At 44.5% G+C, this 20,602-nt stretch overlaps 1 protein-coding gene across 1 annotated transcript; it reads right to left on the bottom strand.

Annotated features, from left to right (window-relative positions):
• Positions 1-235: 235 nt before the first annotated feature.
• On the bottom strand, positions 236-17,920 carry SNX5 (sorting nexin 5). Its single transcript, XM_086631788.1, has 13 exons — positions 17,856-17,920; positions 8,586-8,690; positions 7,963-8,073; positions 7,261-7,382; positions 6,809-6,932; positions 6,082-6,177; positions 5,112-5,217; positions 4,957-5,032; positions 4,101-4,140; positions 3,919-4,005; positions 2,666-2,825; positions 1,822-1,907; positions 236-796 (listed from the first exon to the last, which is right to left on the bottom strand). Exons 1-13 carry the CDS (start codon positions 17,886-17,888, stop codon positions 749-751), a joined length of 1,194 nt encoding a protein of 397 aa, XP_086487914.1. The 5' UTR covers positions 17,889-17,920; the 3' UTR covers positions 236-748.
• Between the last annotated feature and the right edge of the window lie 2,682 nt (positions 17,921-20,602).

Here is a 20,602-nt window from a genome sequence, read left to right as displayed (position 1 = left end):
GTAGGAAGTTAAAGTTTAAGAGAGCTACTCAAACAGCAGCATGACTAAGTCGCCGCATTTCATGTCATCACTCATTCCAAGAACAGTCCTACTGAGTCAAATATTTATCTCTAGCACTCTGAATGAAGAGTTTGAGGTGATGAGTAATTTGTGACAGTTCTGTGCCTGAAACGTCCATTTGTCATTTTACATCCCACACAAAGTCTTGCCATACAACAGCTTGTTGTATCAGACATCTTTATTTGCTGTATTGCCCAAGTGTACAAATACTGAATGTAGTTATAGAAATTCAAAATATACTGTAGTAGAAATCTGTCTGGGAAGTGGAATGTTAAGATATTTACTTTTATAAAATTACTACACTTATATAAGTCACTCCCACTTGCAAGTTTTAAATATATCAGGGCTATGAAGAGACAGATTACTTCATGATCCTGCAAAATAAGAGTTCTTGTCAGAAAACATTTTCTGCTAGATTAAGTCAGTCAACAGCAAACTGATTTCTTAACATTTGACTCATTTTGAGTTATCAGCCAACAGGACGTTAGCTACATCCAGACAATTCATACACAATTCTGCTCTCATTTATACCAAGAAAGTCAATGCATCACTATCAACATATTTAAGTATTAGTCAAACAGAATCTCAGTGACAATATTTATTTTAAGCTAATGAAGTCAAGCCAATAAGTTGCCCTTGGCCATTGAGTGCAATTGATGCTTTTTTCACATTTTCAGAATAAGGCGCCTTAGTTCTTGAACAAGTCAATACAGCTTTGCAGGAGAGAGACATTATTCTGGAAAGGAAGAGAATTAGTTTCAGATTAGTATGACTGGTAATTTAAATCCTGCCTTCCACAATGAAGTAGCCTCCCAAATAGTAGGTCCATCCCAGGATTTTGTATCCTGTGACAATGCCAGAGAGCTTATACTGCAAAGACAAGCATTCAAGCAGTGAAGCATCAAAACCAGATCATACAATCTGTCATCTGCCTCTTCCTGCAGGCCTGCAACCATGACTCAGTTCGTAGGAAAGAGAGGGGCAAGAGGGGCAAGTTTCAGTGGGCCAAACTGAGCAATACAGTCAAGCCTTTTATATGTCACATGCAAGCTCAGCACTGAAGTAGCTACCTGTGATGAAGTCCAGGGGACTTCCAGGGAGTGGGAAATCAGGCTTTCCTTCTTCAAAAGCAGCCAAGGACACAATTACCTCTTCTCTTGAGGCTTACTGCTTTGTTCCCTACACTAAATTCACCTACGCTGTAACCTGTGTACACTTCCTGGATTAAGGTGGCAGTACATGGTGTGGTCTCCACAGCCGACTTCAAGCCCACTCAGTAAAGTTTGGCAGAGGCTGCTAAAAAGGCAGTGTCCCCCTTTACTGACAAGGCAAGTGAGAAGAGTCAACAGGAGATCACAAGCTGCAGGACATGCTCTCACAGCATTAAGGAACACTTGAAGCAGCAGCTGCCTCTAGGTGCAGGAGGGGTCAAACCCCACAGATGAGGCTGCCTGATGGGAAGTTAGGTGAGCTGTTGTGTACTATCTGCAAAATTGAGACTTCTCACTTGCAGTGCAAGCAGCTGGTGTCCTAGGAGGTTTGAAAACAGACTTTCTGCATGGGACAGGTAAGACTGCCAGCATTTGTTCTCTGTATGCACTACACTACAGCTTTTCACTTCCTCTTCAGACCTCAGCTAAAGAGCCTGGCTGTTCTATTTTACACTTCCTAGTTTTAAAGGGAACCCAGCAAATCCTCTAAATTGCACAGTACTCACTACTTCTCTCAAGCTATGCCTGTTAAATTCCAAAAAGAACACACCTTTGCATGTTTTATTTCCAGTTCTGCCATTTCAATTAGGTTTTTGCGGAATGCTGCTATTCTCTTCTGTTTGAAGCTCATCAGTTCTGTAGGGAAGAAAGAACAAACAAAGATCAGACATATGTACCAAGTGTGACTACAGTTTCAGTACTGCTTCTTAGGTTTCTTAAATTCTGTTGTACAGCTCTAGTTACAGCATTTGACCACAAAAGGGTTTGAGAGGTAGTCTTGTTTCTAGTCAGAAGATGCATCCACCACATGACATTGCCATCTTGGTGAGGAAACAGACAGCTTGTCTAAGACAGAAAGGTTTTGCAGGGAGACAACTGGAATAAAACAGAAGTAAGCCACACATGCTCTGTGAGCACACAACATTTAAAAACCAAGAACACTAAAGGAGCAGCACTGTGTACCAAGAAAGCATGTTTCCCCTGTTTTATATCATCCAAAGGCATTTCCTAAGAACCAGTGTTTAAAACTCTGTATGAGGCATTCAGCTGCACTAGGACAGAGGAAAAGCCTGTTTGCACACTTCTAATTGAGATAATCAGAAGCCTGAGTAATTACCTTCAGGTCGAGGCTAACAACAAGCATTCAGTCTGGAAAGCAAATACTAGGGGCTTATAATTAAGGTTGGTCTAGTACTGACATTGCTCTACTTCAGACAATTATTCTTAAAAATCTTTAGCTGCATTAATTTTACAGGCATCTATACTGTCCTTGGGATGTCCAGACTACTTGCTTCAGGACAGTGTTCAGAAGCCTTCAGTAGTTGAAGGTCAAATGGAGCCCTGGACTGCATGAAGATCTCCCTTCAGCATAGATACAGCAAAGTCTGTATTACCTTGTTTTGCAGATTCTGAAATCTTTTCAAACTTCTGACAACAGTCCTGTTGATGCGCCTCAGCCAGCCTGACATCCTTGCTCTTTAGTCTGGCTTTATCCAGAGCTTTGTTTGAGTTTTCATAGTCGACAAGAGCCCTTGTACGTCTGTACAGAAGATCCTGAAAGTAGATAGGAATAGTGCAAAGGCTTAAAAGGATTACTTCCCAAATTGAGGTTACAACTACCTTAGGAGCAGGAGGTTTCTCTCCTTTCTGCACCAGATTCTGCTTCTTCCAACAAGCTATTATAACCTGCTATGCTCTTAGCATCAGGAGTCTTTCACCTGCGCAGTATCAAGTATTCAGGTCACTTGTGCCTTAGTCAACACCTACAGTAGCCCTCCGACTTCCTTGCTTCTTCTAGCTTTATCCTTCTGTAAGGTGAGCCTCTCCACTATGGAGTAATAGCACCTTCTGAACTCTCTCAGTCTGCTTCCAATAAGGGATACACTATCATTTAATTTGCTGGAGATCTGACAGTTTGACTGAAGCACTATACTCATCTAGACATGAGAAGCAGTACAGGTCTCAGTGCCAACTCCTTTCTAATCTAACAGCAGTGTAGTCTTGATATCTAAACAGCAGTACATTACACAGATGGAGCCTATAGTGAATGTTCTGAGGTACGTGACATTAGAGGTACAACACTAGATGAAGTGGCCCTAGTTATAGGTTATACCTAGATTCCATCTCTCAGCATAGTCACCCTGCTTTCCAAGTCACATATTGGTTAGAAAAGAGCTACTGGCAAGGCTTTTGCAGTCACATCAATCTACCAAACCCCTCTTGAAAGTCCAGACTCCAACAGCCTTTACATGTTACTGCATATTCATGATAAAGGACTTTAGTATTTGGGATTTAATTCAGGATTTTTAATTGGTCATCATTGATTTTACTCACAGCTCATGAGTACTCAAGCAGGGGAAGGGTTAGAACACTGCTGGAAACTCAAGCTCAGTTGGCTCTAACTTACAGAAGTCTGAGTTCTTTTCCTCTACATGCCAAAGAGAAACTGGTCATAGATATTAACAGGTCTTCTGTAAGTGGGCTAGACCACAGCTAGTCAATATATAGTTTCTGTATTCTGCTGTGGTTCAGAAATGCCAGGCTTCTTAAGCAGGACAAGGGTCTGCCTTCTTGTCTTAAAGCACAAGGAATACTACGTCACAATGCCCAAAATAAAACTAAGCTTCAAAAAGAAAACTTTTCTCACCTTAGCAGCTTCTATATTGAGCATATAGTATCTCAACAGTTCGGAGAGCTTTAAGTCTTCATCAGATGAAACTCTACTCTCTACCTTCTGCAGAAAAGAACAGATAGTTGGTGTGTAACAGGAAACAAAAAACATCCAGATTGATAGATTCTTCCCCCCTCCACTCCCCAAGCTTCTCTTACCCTTAGTTTCTCAAAGAGCTCAGCTACTTTCAACAAGTACCTAGGGGAAAAAAATGCATAAATAAGTTTCAGATACTTCTTAGCGTGATAAACACCAGGATCAATTGGCAGGAAATCAAAAGCTGAAGGCTGGAGTTTGTTCCTGCATACAGATACAGACAAGAGCTTGAAAAGAACTCAGGTCCAGGCAAAGATCTGGACACAGGTTCAATGCAAGAGGTGTTGGAATCCAGCCTAACTAGTACAGCTGCACAGCCATTACTTTACCATTTAAAGTAAAAACACCAATCTCTAGAGCATAAAGGTTTTGTGGAGAATTTCCCTGCTGCTACTCTCCAAGAAGCATGAACTGTCTTGTTTGTTCAGCTATATACTTGGTTTTGACAGTGAAATTTAAAAAGGTGGAAGAATTCACCTCAGAAGAGGTGACTAGGCTTCCATAGCTTAAAAAACCCTACTATTCTGGAGCTTCAAAGGTTCAAGATAATATAGGCCTAGTGTAAGCTGTGGTTTTATTTAACAGCGCATTGGAACACAGATGCATAACCCCTTTCTCCCATATTCTCTGGGAGTTTGTGACATGAAAAAAATTCAAGGAGACTTCTGTTTAGAAGGAGCTTTGATGACCCGCATAATTCAGCTCTAGAGCATAACTGGCAAAAGATCAGCTAGTTAAAGAGTCAGATGCAATTGATAGTTTTAGGTCTGCCACACCAGGAGCAGAGTAGAGAAAGCTTCAACATTGCTTGCAATTCAAGAAACTCAAACCAGCTACAACCCAATCCTCTAGATTTAACAGGAGGAGCTTGATATTCCCAGACACAGGATATGTTTATGAACAGTTAGAGTTGCTTACTTTTTGATAACTGTAGGTTCTTCTAATGCCAGGCTGTTCAAGCAAGCTGAAGTATAAATATAGTCATCTGCAACATCTGCAAGAACAAGACAAGGTTTTCAGGCTGAAATCAGCAAGATCGCAAGGTCTTTAGAAAGGTCTTTGAAAAGATTCACTTTTATGAGATCTTGTCATCTTATCTGCTTTTGCACATGCATCCTTGATTCTGTTGTAGTAGTTTACAAGAAAAGTCTTCTCTTGCTCAAAAAAATCTTCTACTTCCTGAAAGAGAGTATAACCAGTTAAGTTAGTCACATCACCACAGAATACAAGCTCTTCCCTGTTTTGGGAAGGGCCAAAGAAATAACCACAGCCACCTGAGCATTATGCCCAATCTCTGTTGAAGAGTAGAATTCGAGACAAGATCCTGAGCCAAGGGTTTGACAAACTAAGCCATTTGGCAAGTTTCTTCATGACAAAGTGAGGATGGACTTGACATTCAACGCTGCAGGTTGTCTGAAGCAACCAGTAAGTTGGTATTGGAGAGCTGTTAAGGCTACAAACTGTTGTAATTTTGTTTTGCAGGCCTGCTGCACCACAGTAGCTAAACAGTTAGCAGTTTACAAGCTTGCGTCACATTCACACCAAACATTATATGTACTGTAATGTTTCATGACACTACGTAGACAGCAAGTCTATTAAAAAGAGCTACCATGGCAACATGATAGAGGAGCTGAAGCTGGACCAGTTACAGGAGTCTTTGGTATTTGATCTCATCTAGTGCAAGTAGAAGCCCATACATCATGTTTGTTCAGAGTTCCAAAGTAGACAAAAGCCACTTTGTGAAGTGCTGAAGGTGTAATTCCTTCCTCCCCACCAGTATCGGGTGTTAAGACAACTCTTGTGCATCCACCAGAAACTTCAAATATACACTTAAATTAACAGCCTATGGCTTCACTGTCTCATTTCTACAGAAGTCAAAACTAATACAGGCTACTCCACGCAATTTGGGACAGCAATACAAGGAAGGTTAACATAAGTAACTCATGCGCATCAAGCCCAAAACAGACATAATTAACTTCCCTGGAAGAGGAAGCAAGAAACAATCAAGATTAGAATAAGTAGCAGGTAATCCAACTACCTTACCTTGACTCCAGAGAAGAGGACTTCATCAGCACTCTTTACCACGCTTTTTAAAAAGCCACCAAACATCTCTTTTGTGTTTTTTCTCCGAACACTAAGCTGCAACAGAGAGGCCAAGACAGATTTAAAGTCATCCCAAAGGAGGGGAAAAAAGTGACTGTTTTGACACTTCCAGTGTAGTAGCATCATCTATATACGGCATATGACAGAGCAGCCTACTTTCCAAGCTCTCCATAATACCTATATAAGCTTTACAAAGATGGCTCATGTAGCAAATGGCTTGATGAGAGCTTGTTTTGCCCACTGCAGATTTTTCCCATTCCTAGAAACAGCTCAGTTTCTCCTTACATATCTTGGCTCAGTATCCACCACTCACAATTAAGGTGTGATGAAACAGATGCAGCACTAACTTTAATACACCTCCATTACTCTATTTTCAGACTATGGAACACAGCTCAGGTACACCTGAACCACACTTGTTCTTAAGATATCAAGACATACAAAGTTGGCTTCCTAACCAACTTGACTAGGATTAAGAAATATTAGGAGATTTATAGCAGAAAAAGGTCTAAAGGTTAGGCTTTCATGTTTTAATCATACGACAGAAGTACTGGCAGTATCTGCTTGCTCATGCTACACAGAGATTTACATATTCTGACTGTGCCCAGAAGAGTGACAGCACTCCTAACACCTTGCCTCACTCAAAGGAGGGAGAAAAAAAGTGTCTTACATCTTGGTCATACTCCAGGAAAACATGAAAATTTCGGTCTTTGCTGAGCACAGGATGAGAAGAAATCCGCTGAAGGAAGATTTCATGTGATGATACAGTCTTCTTGAAGACAGCGAGGTATTCACTGAAAGGAAAGAACAGACAGATCCTCTCTTCTGCTGCCTTCTTCAGTATACAAAGAATTGCTTTAGGTTTATCCAGTGAAAATATTCAACACCATGCTTTCAAAATAGCTAGCTAGTGATAGAGAAGCTATTTTCAATCTCTTTAGCTAGGAAGTTCTCCAGTTTGAGAGAAACTTTTGGCAACATCCCAGCTCCAGGATTTTAAAGATTGTGCAGCAGTAGACATCCTTCAAAACAGTCACACTCAAGACCAGTTACCACCAAATAACTGCTTTCTCAGGAGGATTCTTTAAGTGCAGCTTTTGGCAGTAGACTCATTCTACTTACGCTTCTAGCTCTTGCTTCATTTTGGCAAACTCTTCTTTTGTCATAGACACTTCTCCTTCCCCTAGCTTCTGCATCTTCTCTCTGGGACCATCAAAGTCAGGCTTTGAAGGTGCTGGAGGTATCTAGCCAAGGAATTGGTTAGTGATAGATGCTAGCATTTACAGTTTTCCAAAATTACTTCTAGCCATCTCTCGAAGGAGGTCCTCTGGCCTGGTCATGGCAAGCCAGCAAGGCTCTGCACATAGGAATTCTAGAGGTTGATGTCTAGGTCCCTGTTTGCCCCTCCCAACTCTGTGCTACTCCTGCCCCAGGAGGGAAACCAACCAAGAGGAACAGCCTCTATAATCCACCCCATAGTCAGACATCTTCTGTGACCTACAGGGCCTCCTGAAGAGTCACAATAGGAAAGAAAGCCTATATAATACAGAGTATTTCACTGAGTCATCTTCAGGCAGATATTAATACCACCATAGAGTCAGGAACTCTAAGAGCATCAAGGTTTTTCTGCTGCAAGCTATATGGAAAGTTAACAGAACCACATCACTCAAATTTTGGGGGAATTCAGGCAAAAGAAAGCATAGGGAATACCCAAGTTAGGAAACACCAGTAACATTGATAAAGCTGACTTCATGCCCCTACTAGTATGCACTTTAAATTGCCATAGTCTTTTGTTTAGAATTCCATTTTTTAGGAAGTACTTACAATGAGTCCTGCATACTCCTCAGTTTCAGTGAGCGTATCATGCAGCCACACAAAGTCTTCATGCTGCCTTGTAACTGAAAACTCAGGGCTTTGAAAAGCTGGCAGTGTAGTCTGGAAGAGAAGATATAGAAGCCCTACTGTTTTGTAAATTAGTGCTTTTAGAAACAGTTCTGTCTATTTCCAAAGGAAGCTATTTTGCCCAGTTAAGAGTCTCGCCTACTCCCTTTTAGCTGAGCTGGCACTCATTTGAGGGCCGTACTACTAAGGAGACTGTTTAAAAAAAGGCACTGTTGTGGAACAGCATTAATGCAGTTTATTTTGTGAAGTTTCACAGTAGCTGGTTTCCCCACTCCTACCCCCCAACCCGCTGGTGTCAAGCTAGGATTCCTTAGCAAAGTCAATCTAGTGTATCAGCTACCTTGTCTCTATTTAGAGAGATTCAAGTCTTAGGAAATCTGAAGTTTCTGCATATATATACACCTTCAGGACACTTTTAAGTGGAAAAGCTCCTTCTAATTAGGTTTCCTTCATTGCCAAGCCCATCTTTACAGGTACATGTATTACAAATACACAGATTACTTGCACAACATTTATGAAGACCACTTTCTACTCCATGATCTTACCTTAGTGTGCACAGTGAACTTCACTCTGTCTTTTTCACTTAGGGCATCAGGTATATCAATTTGAAGAGAAGGATCAACATTCAGGTCTACAGATACAGACCTCAGCTGCAACAGAATTCACAGTATAAGCCTTGGTCAAGCATTAAGTAGAGTCATCAGCTGTCAGCAAGAACCACATTGCACTAGACTGCTGCCTCCAAGAATAGCACATATGGACATGCATGACAGCTTGGACACTACCTGCACATCACTGTGACACACCTTCTGTTCCAAACACAGGAAAGGAAAAAGGCTTGTTACCCTAAAGTCTGAAGAACCAATTGTTACGAGTTCACACTAGAAGTATTCAGGAAGTCTTCTCTCAAAAGAGGCATCCTCCTTCCAGTACTTCCTCCAGCTGCTTGTTTACTTAGAGCACATCAAGTCAAATCCTTTTATGCCATATAGAACACAAAACGATCCTAATGGTTCTCTTCATTATCCTGTGCCTCTACAATATATGGCAGAACAGCTCTGAAGAGCCTAGGCCTTGTGATCCATTTCCTCACTCTTATATCAGAGAGCTGCTTTAATCTAAGGCAAGAAGAATTGAGTGCTTTTATCCATTACCAATACCAAGCCATAGGCAAGAGCCTGATGCTTTCTCACCAGGCCTAGATTGGTCACCACTGCCATTCTCATCTCCCAGAACTACTGCACATGTTCCAGTAGCTGTTCCAACAGCTGCAGAGGCTACATTCTCTCTGATCCTGGGGAAAAGTAGGGCACAAAACCTCTTTAGGCTCCCATAAATCTGAGCACCAAGTGTTTGCCAGAAACAGGACCAAAACCCAAGAGCACTGTGTCAATATCACTGCATCTGTTTAATCTTATTTTCAGGATACCTGGCATCACGTTGTTCATTGCTGCTAAAGAAAGCCCTGATAAGCTGGTACAGAACTAGTCTCAAAGTTATCTGAACTTTACAAAAAGCTATTTATTGCTTTAACCACCAGTCTCTCTCCTAAATTCAGGTCTTGTCTTATTCTTTGTAGACAGAGCTTTGCATCTGGCAACATTTTAAGGCTATTTGTTTCCACTCACAGCAGCTCAGTACAGGAGACCTCGGAGCATACCAGGTCCAGTAAAGACCAGACTTGCCTACCCAGTGTTTCAGACAGGCCTTAAGCACAGCCAGCATCTTCCTTGAGGGACTTATTTCTTCATTCCAACAGCTTATACCCAGAATATAATTTCAACCACACTTAAACTTGTCCAGCGCAGTAGAATAGCCTTCTCAGTTGAAGATGCTCTAGCCTACACACCCTACACTAACATGCTCAAGTCCTAGTCCTACTGAAATTCCTTACAAGGACAGCGCTTTCTGACTCAGAGCAGATGAGGCCTGGATGCTCAGCAGGACACTGTTCTGGGAAGCCAGGGAAGTGGCCGGGCTGCGCTCACGAGCAGTAAGATTCAGCACAGCCACCAGCCCATTTCTCCCTCTAGTTTACAATTTGAACTTCCTTTATCAAGTCATACTTCATGGCTTGTACCTAACCACTGAAGACCTGAAGACAAATGGCTTCAATTCCCTACCTGACCTCAGAAGCAAGCCAAAAAGTTTAGGCATATGCAGCACAGATTACTAAGATTAATTCATACATCCAGTTCTTACGCCAAGTAGAATCACATATTTAGATAGCAAGGAATAGATTTCACAAGCTATTAGATACTAGTGATCACCAGCTTCAGCTATCTGTATTCCAGAAGCATGCAGGAACCTTAGCCTATCACATTATGGTGGATTCTGTTCTACGAACCCCATCTTCCAAGAGGCCTTCCTTGCAGTGCTGCGGCTCAGCAATTCATTCTTATCTTCTGCATAAGGGAGAAACTGCCAGAGATCAAGGTCACAACACAGGAAGTTTGGTGAAGAGTGACTGTCACAGCCAGGCTGAATCCCAAGGTTATCCTTTAGAGATAATTCTGAACGTCTTCCCAGGAAAGCAAGCTAGAGAAGCAGGCCACAACTGATATTGTTTCACCACCCTGCAGCATACTAGTGCACAGACCCCACCAGCTAGGAGCTTGCCCCTACCACCTGCTAAGCATGCCAAGTTTCAGCACTGAAGCCCACAAGCAAACGGTGCCAGACAGCATCTGAGCAATCCTGCCATGTCACAGATAGCCAGAATGCTGCCTTAAGCTTCTGTAAAGCTGCACACAAACTGCTGAGAGGTTGCCCTTTATAAAGTGAAGCTTCACTTCCAAAAGCTTTGGAAACTCTCTCCCCTAGTCTGACCATCTGTGTACTGCAGTCCAGACCTGGTAGATGACAAGTCTCTCTGGCTGCCTGCAGAGGACACAGCTGTCAGGCCAGCAGGCATTTGCCTCTATCCAGCCTGCTCCTGCCTAAACTACCACTCCCACCGATGGTCACTGCTATCATCTAGGATCAGGCTCTCATGCATAAGTGAGGATCCTCCAGTGACTGTAGTCACTAAAGAGACTTCTACCTGCTGCATACTAGCTACAAGCTAGAGTTAGAAGGAGGCAGGTAAGAGATACACCTTTTTAAGCCTTCCAACTGTGGAAAGACCTTGTACACAGCACATTGAGCTTCCCATTCTGGCTTCTGTAGGACAGAAGGCTTTTATCCCATCCTGAGTATTGCCTTAGCAACAAGCAAGGATGTTGAGCTTACAGAACATGCCTTGGAACACAGGTCCTAGCAGTCCCAGCACTGCTCACATTCAAACGGATGTGATGACACTCCAAACGCTACACGGACTTCAACAGTACAGTTGCTTCTCTCCAGCCACCTTATGGGACAGATTACATCCTCATACTGGCACATGATTCTGGGACTTGCTAAGAAGGTACAGATGTGCATGGTTTGGAGGTCACTAACACTGGTTTAGGCAGAAGCTGCCCCATTCAAACACTAGAGTAAGATAGACAGAAGGCCACCATTCAGATATTAGTTTCACTGGGAGCACAGCATGCTGTCTGTTGCCAACTGAACAAAAGGCAAGTCTGTCAGTATTTCCCAAGTAGACAACACTAGCAGCCAAAGCAGTGAGATGCAGACCCCAGTGTTATGCATCCTGCTTACTTATCTTCACTGTCCAAACAGGATCAGCAGTCCTAACAATACAAACTGCTGAGTCTGGAAAGTATGATAAGCCAAAGGAAACTGCTTCCTCTCAGCTAAACTAAGGAAAGGATTACATAAATCAGTTAGTCCTGAATTTGTGAACTTTCTTATTAAGCACTGTGAAGAAAGTAACCCGTGATTAGATGCTGTCTACATACCTCTACATGTCTAGCAGTTGACTGCACAAGAGACGGGCAGGTATGGACACAAGATGGTACTGCTTTGTCAGATTAAGGCAGTTCACGTTTCACAGGCATTTATCTTACACTGCAGAGGCAACAGGGCGAGAACATGTAACCCACAGCTTCCACAATCCCCAGGAATGCTACTACAGGAGAGCTTACTGCCCCAGCAGGGCCTTATCCACACAGAAGCAACTGGGAGTCAGCAGCAGTGCTCAGCTGTGCACTCCAGAGCAGTATGTACTATACATATGGCCCAAAGTGAGAGACCAGCCCAGAAGCAGAACAAGAGCCAAGAACATCCCTATATACAATGTGGGATTCTGTCCCTCAGGACTACATGAGCCCATTTGCTAAAAAATCTTGCACCTCTCCTGCCCTAAACTTCCGCTGTAAGTATATCTGACCCAGCCACTGCAGGCTCAAACATCAAGCATATCACTGTTTAAAGACAGCAAAGGACTATTACCTCTACCTTTCAGGAGTATGGTCTTTAGTGAAAGACCTGCAATGATATGAAACAGAGGCTTGTAAAACCACTGGTCTGCTCCAGTCCTGTGAAGGTCACTGTGGGCTCCCAACTCCAGGCCAGAGACCTTTAGAATTACACAACCACAGCAGCAAGGCTCAGACTACAAAGAGAACATTCACACTGTCTGACTTCAGGAGGACAGAGTGCTTTGTTTCCCTACAGAAAGTATCGGGGCAGCATTTCTCTAGTGAACTGGAAGCAAGAAGCCCCCCTCTTGTTACCACAGCTTCATAAGGCACTAACCCAGCACACACAGAGCAGACGTTCCACACCAACCTTTGATCACCACAAGCAACTGCTCCTCCAGCATTAGGTGCTCACCATTCAGGACCTTTCATTACACCATTCCTCCTACACCCATCCTACAAGCAGGAATGAGGACCAACTTGTTTATGGTCACATGAAGGCTGTGCATAACAGAGGAATTAAAGTTTTGTCTCCAGGCCTCAGGCTTGTTCCTTTATCACAGCAGGCATCCAACCCAAGGTCTTCCCAGGAAACCACTCCATCTTAGCTCTCTGGCTTGCCATGTCTTGCAGCTCCTTCATATCTGGAGGCATCTCTCTGCTAGGACGTCACTGCTTCTTCCCTGCAGTCCAGGCAGTGGGGAAGAGAACTGCAGCTTCCCTATCCCAGTTACCAGAAACCAGTCCATCACCCCACACCCTGAAGAGGATAAAATCCAAGCTCAGCAGCTGGTAAGAGATTATTCCTTACTTGCAGCACATGCCCAAAGAGGTACAAAGGATGGTGACTCCTGGAGCAGCACAGTGGGGAAACAGCTGGGTTGAGCTGCAAACTGAAACAGTCACCCAAACCCAGCTCAATGCCCCCACTTTCACCTCTCCTTTCCCTTTCTTGGAAAGATCTTAGAGGCTTCTGATTTCCACTGAGTACAGCAACTGTTACAGTTGCTCTGATGCCTTCTACTTCTAGGCTCCTGCGTCTTTAGTGACTTGTATTAGGACTCCTGGGGTTTCTTAAGAATTCAAGAAAAACTTCTCCCTGTTCAGAAGAGATATTTTCCACTACAACTGTCTGACCTGAAAGTTAGACCAAGACATCAATCAGAGCCCTCCAGAACAACAGACAGTCTTCATATCGATTAACATTTCTAGGCTTTAGGACCAGAAGACTAAAATTAGATACTATGGCACTAATTAGGCCATTATGATAATCACCTGATCTGGAAGCCCAGGAGAAGAGACAGCAGAGAGCATTACTGTGACCAATTCAGGTAGAGTTTCACAGCACTTGCTTTTTTCTATTGCTTAGAGATGTTAAAAAAACATCAAAAGAGTTGGACCATTTAAACACAATCCAGTGATGACCATCAACTGCTCCGGCTTCAGCTTGGCAAACAATTTTCTGATCAGGCCTCACCCAGTGCAAACACATCCTCATGCTTGCAGGCATCCAGTGGAAGGAAATGCCACAGCTACTGAAGCTGCTTAGTTCTGTTGAGTGGCCTGAACTGCTGCTTTTAAAGTTGTGCCCTTTGCAGTTTTAGCATCAGTTCTACATGACTTGATGTTACTTCTGCATTCTAACAAAAGAATCTGCCAGTGCAAGCAACTGTGCACAACATGCGATCGCTAGCAAAGTGAGAATTCATATCTGTCTTCAAAGCCTGATCAATCCAGGGGTTTCCCACATAGCTGGGCACCCAGAAGGAGCAAGGAGCCCTTCCACAAGGGTTTAAATGCCACAGTTTTCTGCTTATTGTCAGTTACCTTATAAAAAACCCTCTCTCCTTACCGATCATCTCCCCGCTGCCATTCAAGAATAGTCACAAACAAGACTTCAGTAGTAATTACATCTGCCACTACGCAGCAATCATTACTTTTTACAAAGTAATCTTTCTAATTAAACTAGTTCAAGCGCTCTCCAGAGAGCACTAAAAGATCACGATGTTTTCTGGCAGTTTGTACAGAGCCCTTAGTTCCAGAGGGCCTTGTTTCAACACCCAGGAGTTAACCAGCAGCCTTTCAGAGTATCTGGCCGTCAGATAATAGTGACATTAGTTGCTAGAACTACATTTCAGTCATACTCAGCACAAGTAGCTTAACCTTCCCTTTAATCAAGGTACTAAAAGTCTGTCTGAAAGTACACTACACACATGCAGCAGTAAAGAGCCAATACAATGAATGAGAAGCTTTGATTTTGCATTTTGGTGTTAGCCCTCCAGCATTCAGCTGCAGCAGTCCAGAAGTAGTCCAAACTACATATAACCAGGAAAATCAAACCACTCTTCTTGCACACAGTCTTCATGTTGCTACTTACTCTATAGAAAATGCTTTCTCAAATTTGTGACTTTGGACTGTAGAACTCCAGTGATGCAATGGTTTAATTATTTTGCTTAAAAGAAAGATAAAGAGAGAACAACAGCTCAGTTTTGTCACATAGAAGTGGCATTCCTCACCAAGCACAGTGCTTGCCAAGTAAGCAGAAGGCAGCCTCTATAGCCAGAGCACCTGTTGCCAGTGGCTGTGCAATAAGCTCGCCTGATCACTTAGCTCTCCTGTCAGAGGGATCTCTGCAGAAACCAAGTGGTCACACACCTCCTTACAGAGGAGGAAGGAAGCTGTGAGGAGGACACTATCAACATTCAAGGATCTCACATTCTGAGCAAAAGCCTCTCTAGCTCACCTTGCTCCATCTTACAGCACATAGGATACCTCCGCTCAACCCACTGCTTCCTCAGCTCGAAGGGTCAAGAAGCAGCTTTGGCAGTGCAGGTCAAATCCACCCTGCTGTGGCAGTCTGCCTGCAGAGCACAGCCTATGGATAAGCACTTTTAGCCCATATGCCATCTGTAACACGCCCAGCTAAAATGGCAATCGTGCAACAGAAGCAAACTCCTAAGCCACAGTCAGCATCTACAAGAACGTTTTGCTGACCTCCTGAAGAGAGGCCAGAGGCAGTGGAAGGGTGTCTCAGCAATACAGCCTTGCCACACACTCTTCACTTCCCATGGATTTGGAATCGTGTCATCAGCCCAAACTGGTGGGCCAGCTTCAGGGAGGCTATATGTCCTTGACAGTACATTATCCTTACTCAGTAGCTTTCACCTTGATGGCAAGTTTATCTCCCTACTTGCTTCTGGGTTCAGCAGCATGCAGAAGCAGTCTACCTGCAAAGCACAAGCTAGGTCTTGCAGGCCCTCCTTCTTTTCAGAAGATGTAGAAGAAGTTGTCTAGCACCATGAACCACTGTTCAGGAGTGATAACAGCAAGTCCCAAGCTATGACATACCATTTTGTCTTCCACTGACTGTTCTAAGAAAGAGAGGCTAAAATACTCACTCTCAGTATTTTGATCTAGAGCAATTTAACTGCAGACTGGAACCTTTAAAATTCTATCAAGCCAGTGGCATTAAGAAATACCAGGGTATTTGCACAAGCTTAGCTTGGCAGTCCCACTACTCACTTCACTTTCTGAAGTGCCTTTTCCTCCTTATGACAGATTACGCCATCTTTCTCACTGCACTTCCAATCACCTTCCTCTTCCTGCATATCCTGATCCTCTCCTGCTTCACCACCTCAGGGTCAGTTTTTAGTTTATACTCACCAATGAGTCCTATTCAAGGTTAATACCTACTGAAGCTTTCTTTATAGGCTTTATCTACTGGCCACACACCAGTTCCATGTTGCTATTCCCTTACCTAAACAGGAACAGACAAGATAAGTATATTTCTATCCTCCCCTACACTGCTGCAATCCCAAGACAAGTATATTTCTATCCTCCCCTCTGCTGCTGCAATCCCAAGACAGTTCTACTACCTGAAACAAGCTAGTTAATCTTTGGCCATTTAGCATTAGAGTTGAAAGCTACTCCAGCCCTCATGGTGGGAACATTTTCCCCTCCCCCAATATTCTTGCCTGCTAAGTTAGAAAGGTCACATAAACACTCAAAGGCATCAATTACTGCAAGACAGTTGATATTCTACCTTCTCTCCCACCCATCACCTGCAGGTCCCACAAGCCTATAGAGACTTCTACTCAGTATTCTCAAATGGCAGATACTTTAATTAATACTAATAGTTTCTCATGCAGCAGAAAAAAGTTAAAGCACCAGCCAATTCACAGCTCAAAGCAAATAACTAGAAGACATTTGTTCAATAAACTTTTTGCTTGTTCTACTGGATCAAGATTGTTTTAAGAGATTCATATGCAAGAAAAGCAGACGAAGGGAAGTCATCTAAAAAAGCTATTCAAGGCAAGTGTATTTCCAGCCCTTAACTCAGCTAATAATACAGCTTCCAAAAGCTGGAGAAAGCACAGACTGAAAATACTTAAGCACCCTTAACAGCTTAAATCACAAGTCATCCTCCTGCAAGTGAGTTAAGCTTAGTCACAATGCAAAACTATATTCAGATGCAACAGTACGAAAGTCAAACAGGCAGCCCACAGACTGTTACAGGGCTGTCTTACCTTCTATTCAAGGTGTGTTGGGAGCACTTATTAAACAAGGTAGACTAAGTAGATTAAGCCAGGCAGCTTGTTCAGTATAAGAAATAATTCCAAGCAGTCTACATACATACATACATATTAATTCACAAAGTTCCTGTTTTGGCATTTAGTTTGCACTTCCTCTAAGAAGCCGAGAGACTTAACATTGGGTAACACCCCATGCTCCCTCAAAGACAAGACATAAGCCTCCTTAGCACTTAAAGCTTCAACACTGCTGCAGAGAAAGGAAAACCAAGTCAGCAACAGATGTGACAACAAAAGGAAAGAGGTGTCACAGCTGAAGTGACAGCTGACAGCTTAATTAACACAGGCCACAACCAGGAAGGCTGGTCACAGACACACGAGGCAGCTGACCCACTGAGGAAGAGCAAGCTTAAACACCTCTAGCAGAAGCACCTACAGCACTTAACCGCTGGTACCCAGCCACAGCTCCTGACCAGCAGGTCCAGCTCCCGCACTCCCACAGCAGGGCTCAGCTCCTACAGCTCCAGGGCCCTGCTTGTCACCCTGCTCCCACCACAAACTGGGTGCTCTGCTCACAGCCAGCGTTGCCTCGTGGTAGTGCAGCGCCGTTCCTTTCTCCTCCTTCCTACTCTCTTTTTTCTTCCCCTTTTTCCCCCCCTCTTTATCTTTCTTCAGGCACTTTTACCTTCAGGGGCAGCACCCTGCACTCACCCTGGGCAGCAGCACCCTGATCACCTGCCCTCAGAGGACCTTGGGCACAGGGAGCCAGCAGCACACGGGCTAAGAAACCAAATAATTGAAATATAAGCGCTCGGAAAACTCCAAAAATGAAAACCTGTCACTAAACCGGTGCTGCTAGAGCAGGTGAAAGCGGGCAGCTCCCTCACACCCCGTGGGGCCGGCACAGGCCTGAGCGCGGCCCGGCTGGACACGGCCGCGCCGCCGGAGCCCGCCGGAGCCAGACGCGGGCCGCCGCCCTTACCTTGCTCTGCGCGTCCTCCCGGAGCAGAGCCATGTCGCCTAGGCACGGCCAGCCGCTCACCGCCGTCCCCGCCGCCGCCTCATATAGCCCGGGGCGGAGCCGCGGCGCCTCACGCCGCCGGTGACACACCCCCGCCTTCCCGGCGGCTCCCGCGCGGGGCCGCCTCGCCGCGGAGGTCGCGGCGCCCGCCCCCTCGGCGCGGAGGCCATCTTGGATGAGGGCAGGGTGCTGGTTGCCTTCATGCGAGATACTGGCACAATGCTTTGTTTTTCTTCCCTTTTTTTCCCTTGCTTTTAAACATTTAGGTTATTCTCTTTAGAGTTGTTCAAAAAAACACTGAAAAAAGCTCCCCCCAGCCCCAGCACAGCGGAGGGTCCGGGGCTGGCAGCGGGGGGGGGGGGGGGGGAGAACTACAAATCCCAGGAGGCCGCGGGGCCTGTGCGCGTGCGCAGCGAGCGCGTCGGTGGCGGCCGTGGCGGGAAGTGCGGCGCTGAGGTAATGGTCGCCCCGTGTCTCGCTTTTCGGAGCTGCTGTTTGTGGGGGGTCGAGTGCCGGGGCCGGGCGGGCCGGCGGAAGCGGTGCCCGCCTGGGCGGGCATCCGCAGCGCTCCTCAGCGTGAGGATGGGAAGGCGGAGGCGGGCGGGGGCCGTTCGGCCGCCGGTGGCTGCGGTGGTGAGGCTACAGGCGCTCCCTCGGCTCCCGCCGCTCCGCCGGCCCGGGGGGAGCCGATGGAGAGCCGCGGGGCCTCAGCTCTCTTCGCCCTTGGCTAGCCCAGCGCCTCAGCCTGCCCTCCCCTGCCCCCGGGCTGATAACAGAGCGAGCGTTATGGCGGGGCTGCCTGGGGCTGGGCGGGCGTGCCCGCCGAGGCGGCGGGGCAGGGCGGCGTCGAGCAGGGCTCCTTCTCCAGAGTGACTTATCCCTGAGGGAGCGAGAAGGAAGGCTTGCACAAGCCCGGGCTATCCAGCGCTGCCTGGGATTTTCAGGCACGCAGAAAGGTTTTCTGTCTGCTGGAGGACGCTTGCCGGTCACCACGATTCGGCCAGCACTTTGACAGGTTGCTTTCCAGAAAACGCTGACTTGGTGTTACAGCCCGATTTCCCGCTGACTCCCTTCTCAGTGCTTCTTGTTCCTTTGATCCAGTGCAGCTCTGTGGGCTTGTGCTGTAAACTGGGTTGCTAATTTTTTTTTTTTTTTAAATCTCCTTTTTCTCCCAATGTTCTTAACTTCCCAAAAGGGGGAGGTGTATTTTTAACCTGGATAGGTTCAATAATTTAGCTTACAAGCTGCAAGGAACCAAGGAAGAGAGGTTGTGGGCAGGGAATGGGCAAGTTGGCATAAGTCCTAAAATGATATAGCTGTCAAAGCCCTGCATTATTAAGCTGTAACCAGGAAAAAAAAAAAAAAAGTAGTCATTCTGACCAAGAAGGCAGGTTATGTTGTCTTTCTACATCGAGTAGAAATATTTCTTCCCAGGTAAAAGCCTGTGGTGTTAACTTAAAATTATACCTTCATCAGTGGATTTGCTCTCCTCAAATTACCGACACAGGGCAACAGATCTGTAACTATGTTTTGTAGTGCTCTTTGTTTGCTTGATAGGGGACTGTGGAGAAAAAGTGGTACAGATTGTTGTCTGAAACCATAGTTGGAGGAAAGTTTTTATGGATGTGAAAGCTTTCTTAGGTAACCCTTTTTTGTTTCCCTCACTTGGGCCACTAATTCCTGTGCTGGAAAAACGTCCTCAGTTGTGTTTGTGCAGTTGTTGGAGCTGCAAAGTCAACAGCTTAGGAAACTTAAGTCCTCCTTCTTTTTTGCTTTTTCCCCAGGTTATTTTATTTGTGTTCACTTCTCCAGTGCGGTTCATCATGCAATACTTGAAGCACTTCTATCAGTCTTTGAACACAAACCATTTCAGAGAGAAGGGAGACACTTCCCCTGATAGAAATATTGATTAAATTATGTGCTTTATGTTCAAGAGTAGATACAGATGACTCCGTTTCTTTCTTGTAAATGTAAGTTCTTTGCACAGAAATGCCATTGTGATTTGTTGAAAAACACATGATTCTTTATTCTGCTAGATACAAGCATTCCTTATTTCTTAGCAATCCTAGAACCTCTTTCCTTTTGTAGAACAGCACAGCAGCTGACAAACTCTCCCTTTCCCGGTGGTTCAGTTCATAGAGTGCACAAACATGTCCACAGATATTACTCCAGAACACTATAGGATGTGAATTTAAAATTCATCCTAGACGTTACTGAAACACTTAGTGTCATAGTAAACTAGCTCTAGGGCTCATATTATTGCATGTTTTAATAGCCTCATGATTCAAAGCACTGGTCTGGTATAAATTTATTCCTTAAAAAATGTTGAGGGTGCAGGTTACTACAAGGGAACTTTATGCTGAATCAGGTGTCATCTTGCTTCCCGCAGCTGACACGAAGCCAGAATAAACTTTTTCTTTTGTGCTCTGGTGAATGTAACAAACACGCAGTCATTGACCCAGTGCTTATTCTGCTCTGATTAATACACTTGGGTAAGCCTATTAATAGTCATCAAACAATAGCCTGCGAAACTACAAGCTTGGATACTATTACATTGGAATAAGAGGGTTTTTTTTTCGTGTTTTTATTTTAAATCACAGCTTTGACAGGTCTATTTGTAGGCAAACCCCAAGAGAGGAGAGATTCATTTTTCTGAACTGCATTTTGTGATGAAAAAATGTGGTGAAGCAATTTTCTTATCGTATTAC

Source organism: Tauraco erythrolophus, chromosome 2 (genome assembly GCF_009769465.1).
Source record: "Tauraco erythrolophus isolate bTauEry1 chromosome 2, bTauEry1.pri, whole genome shotgun sequence".
Classification (NCBI taxonomy): Eukaryota; Metazoa; Chordata; class Aves; order Musophagiformes; family Musophagidae; genus Tauraco; species Tauraco erythrolophus.
Note: the sequence above shows the minus strand (reverse complement) of the source record. Positions and strands in the feature narration are given on the sequence as shown.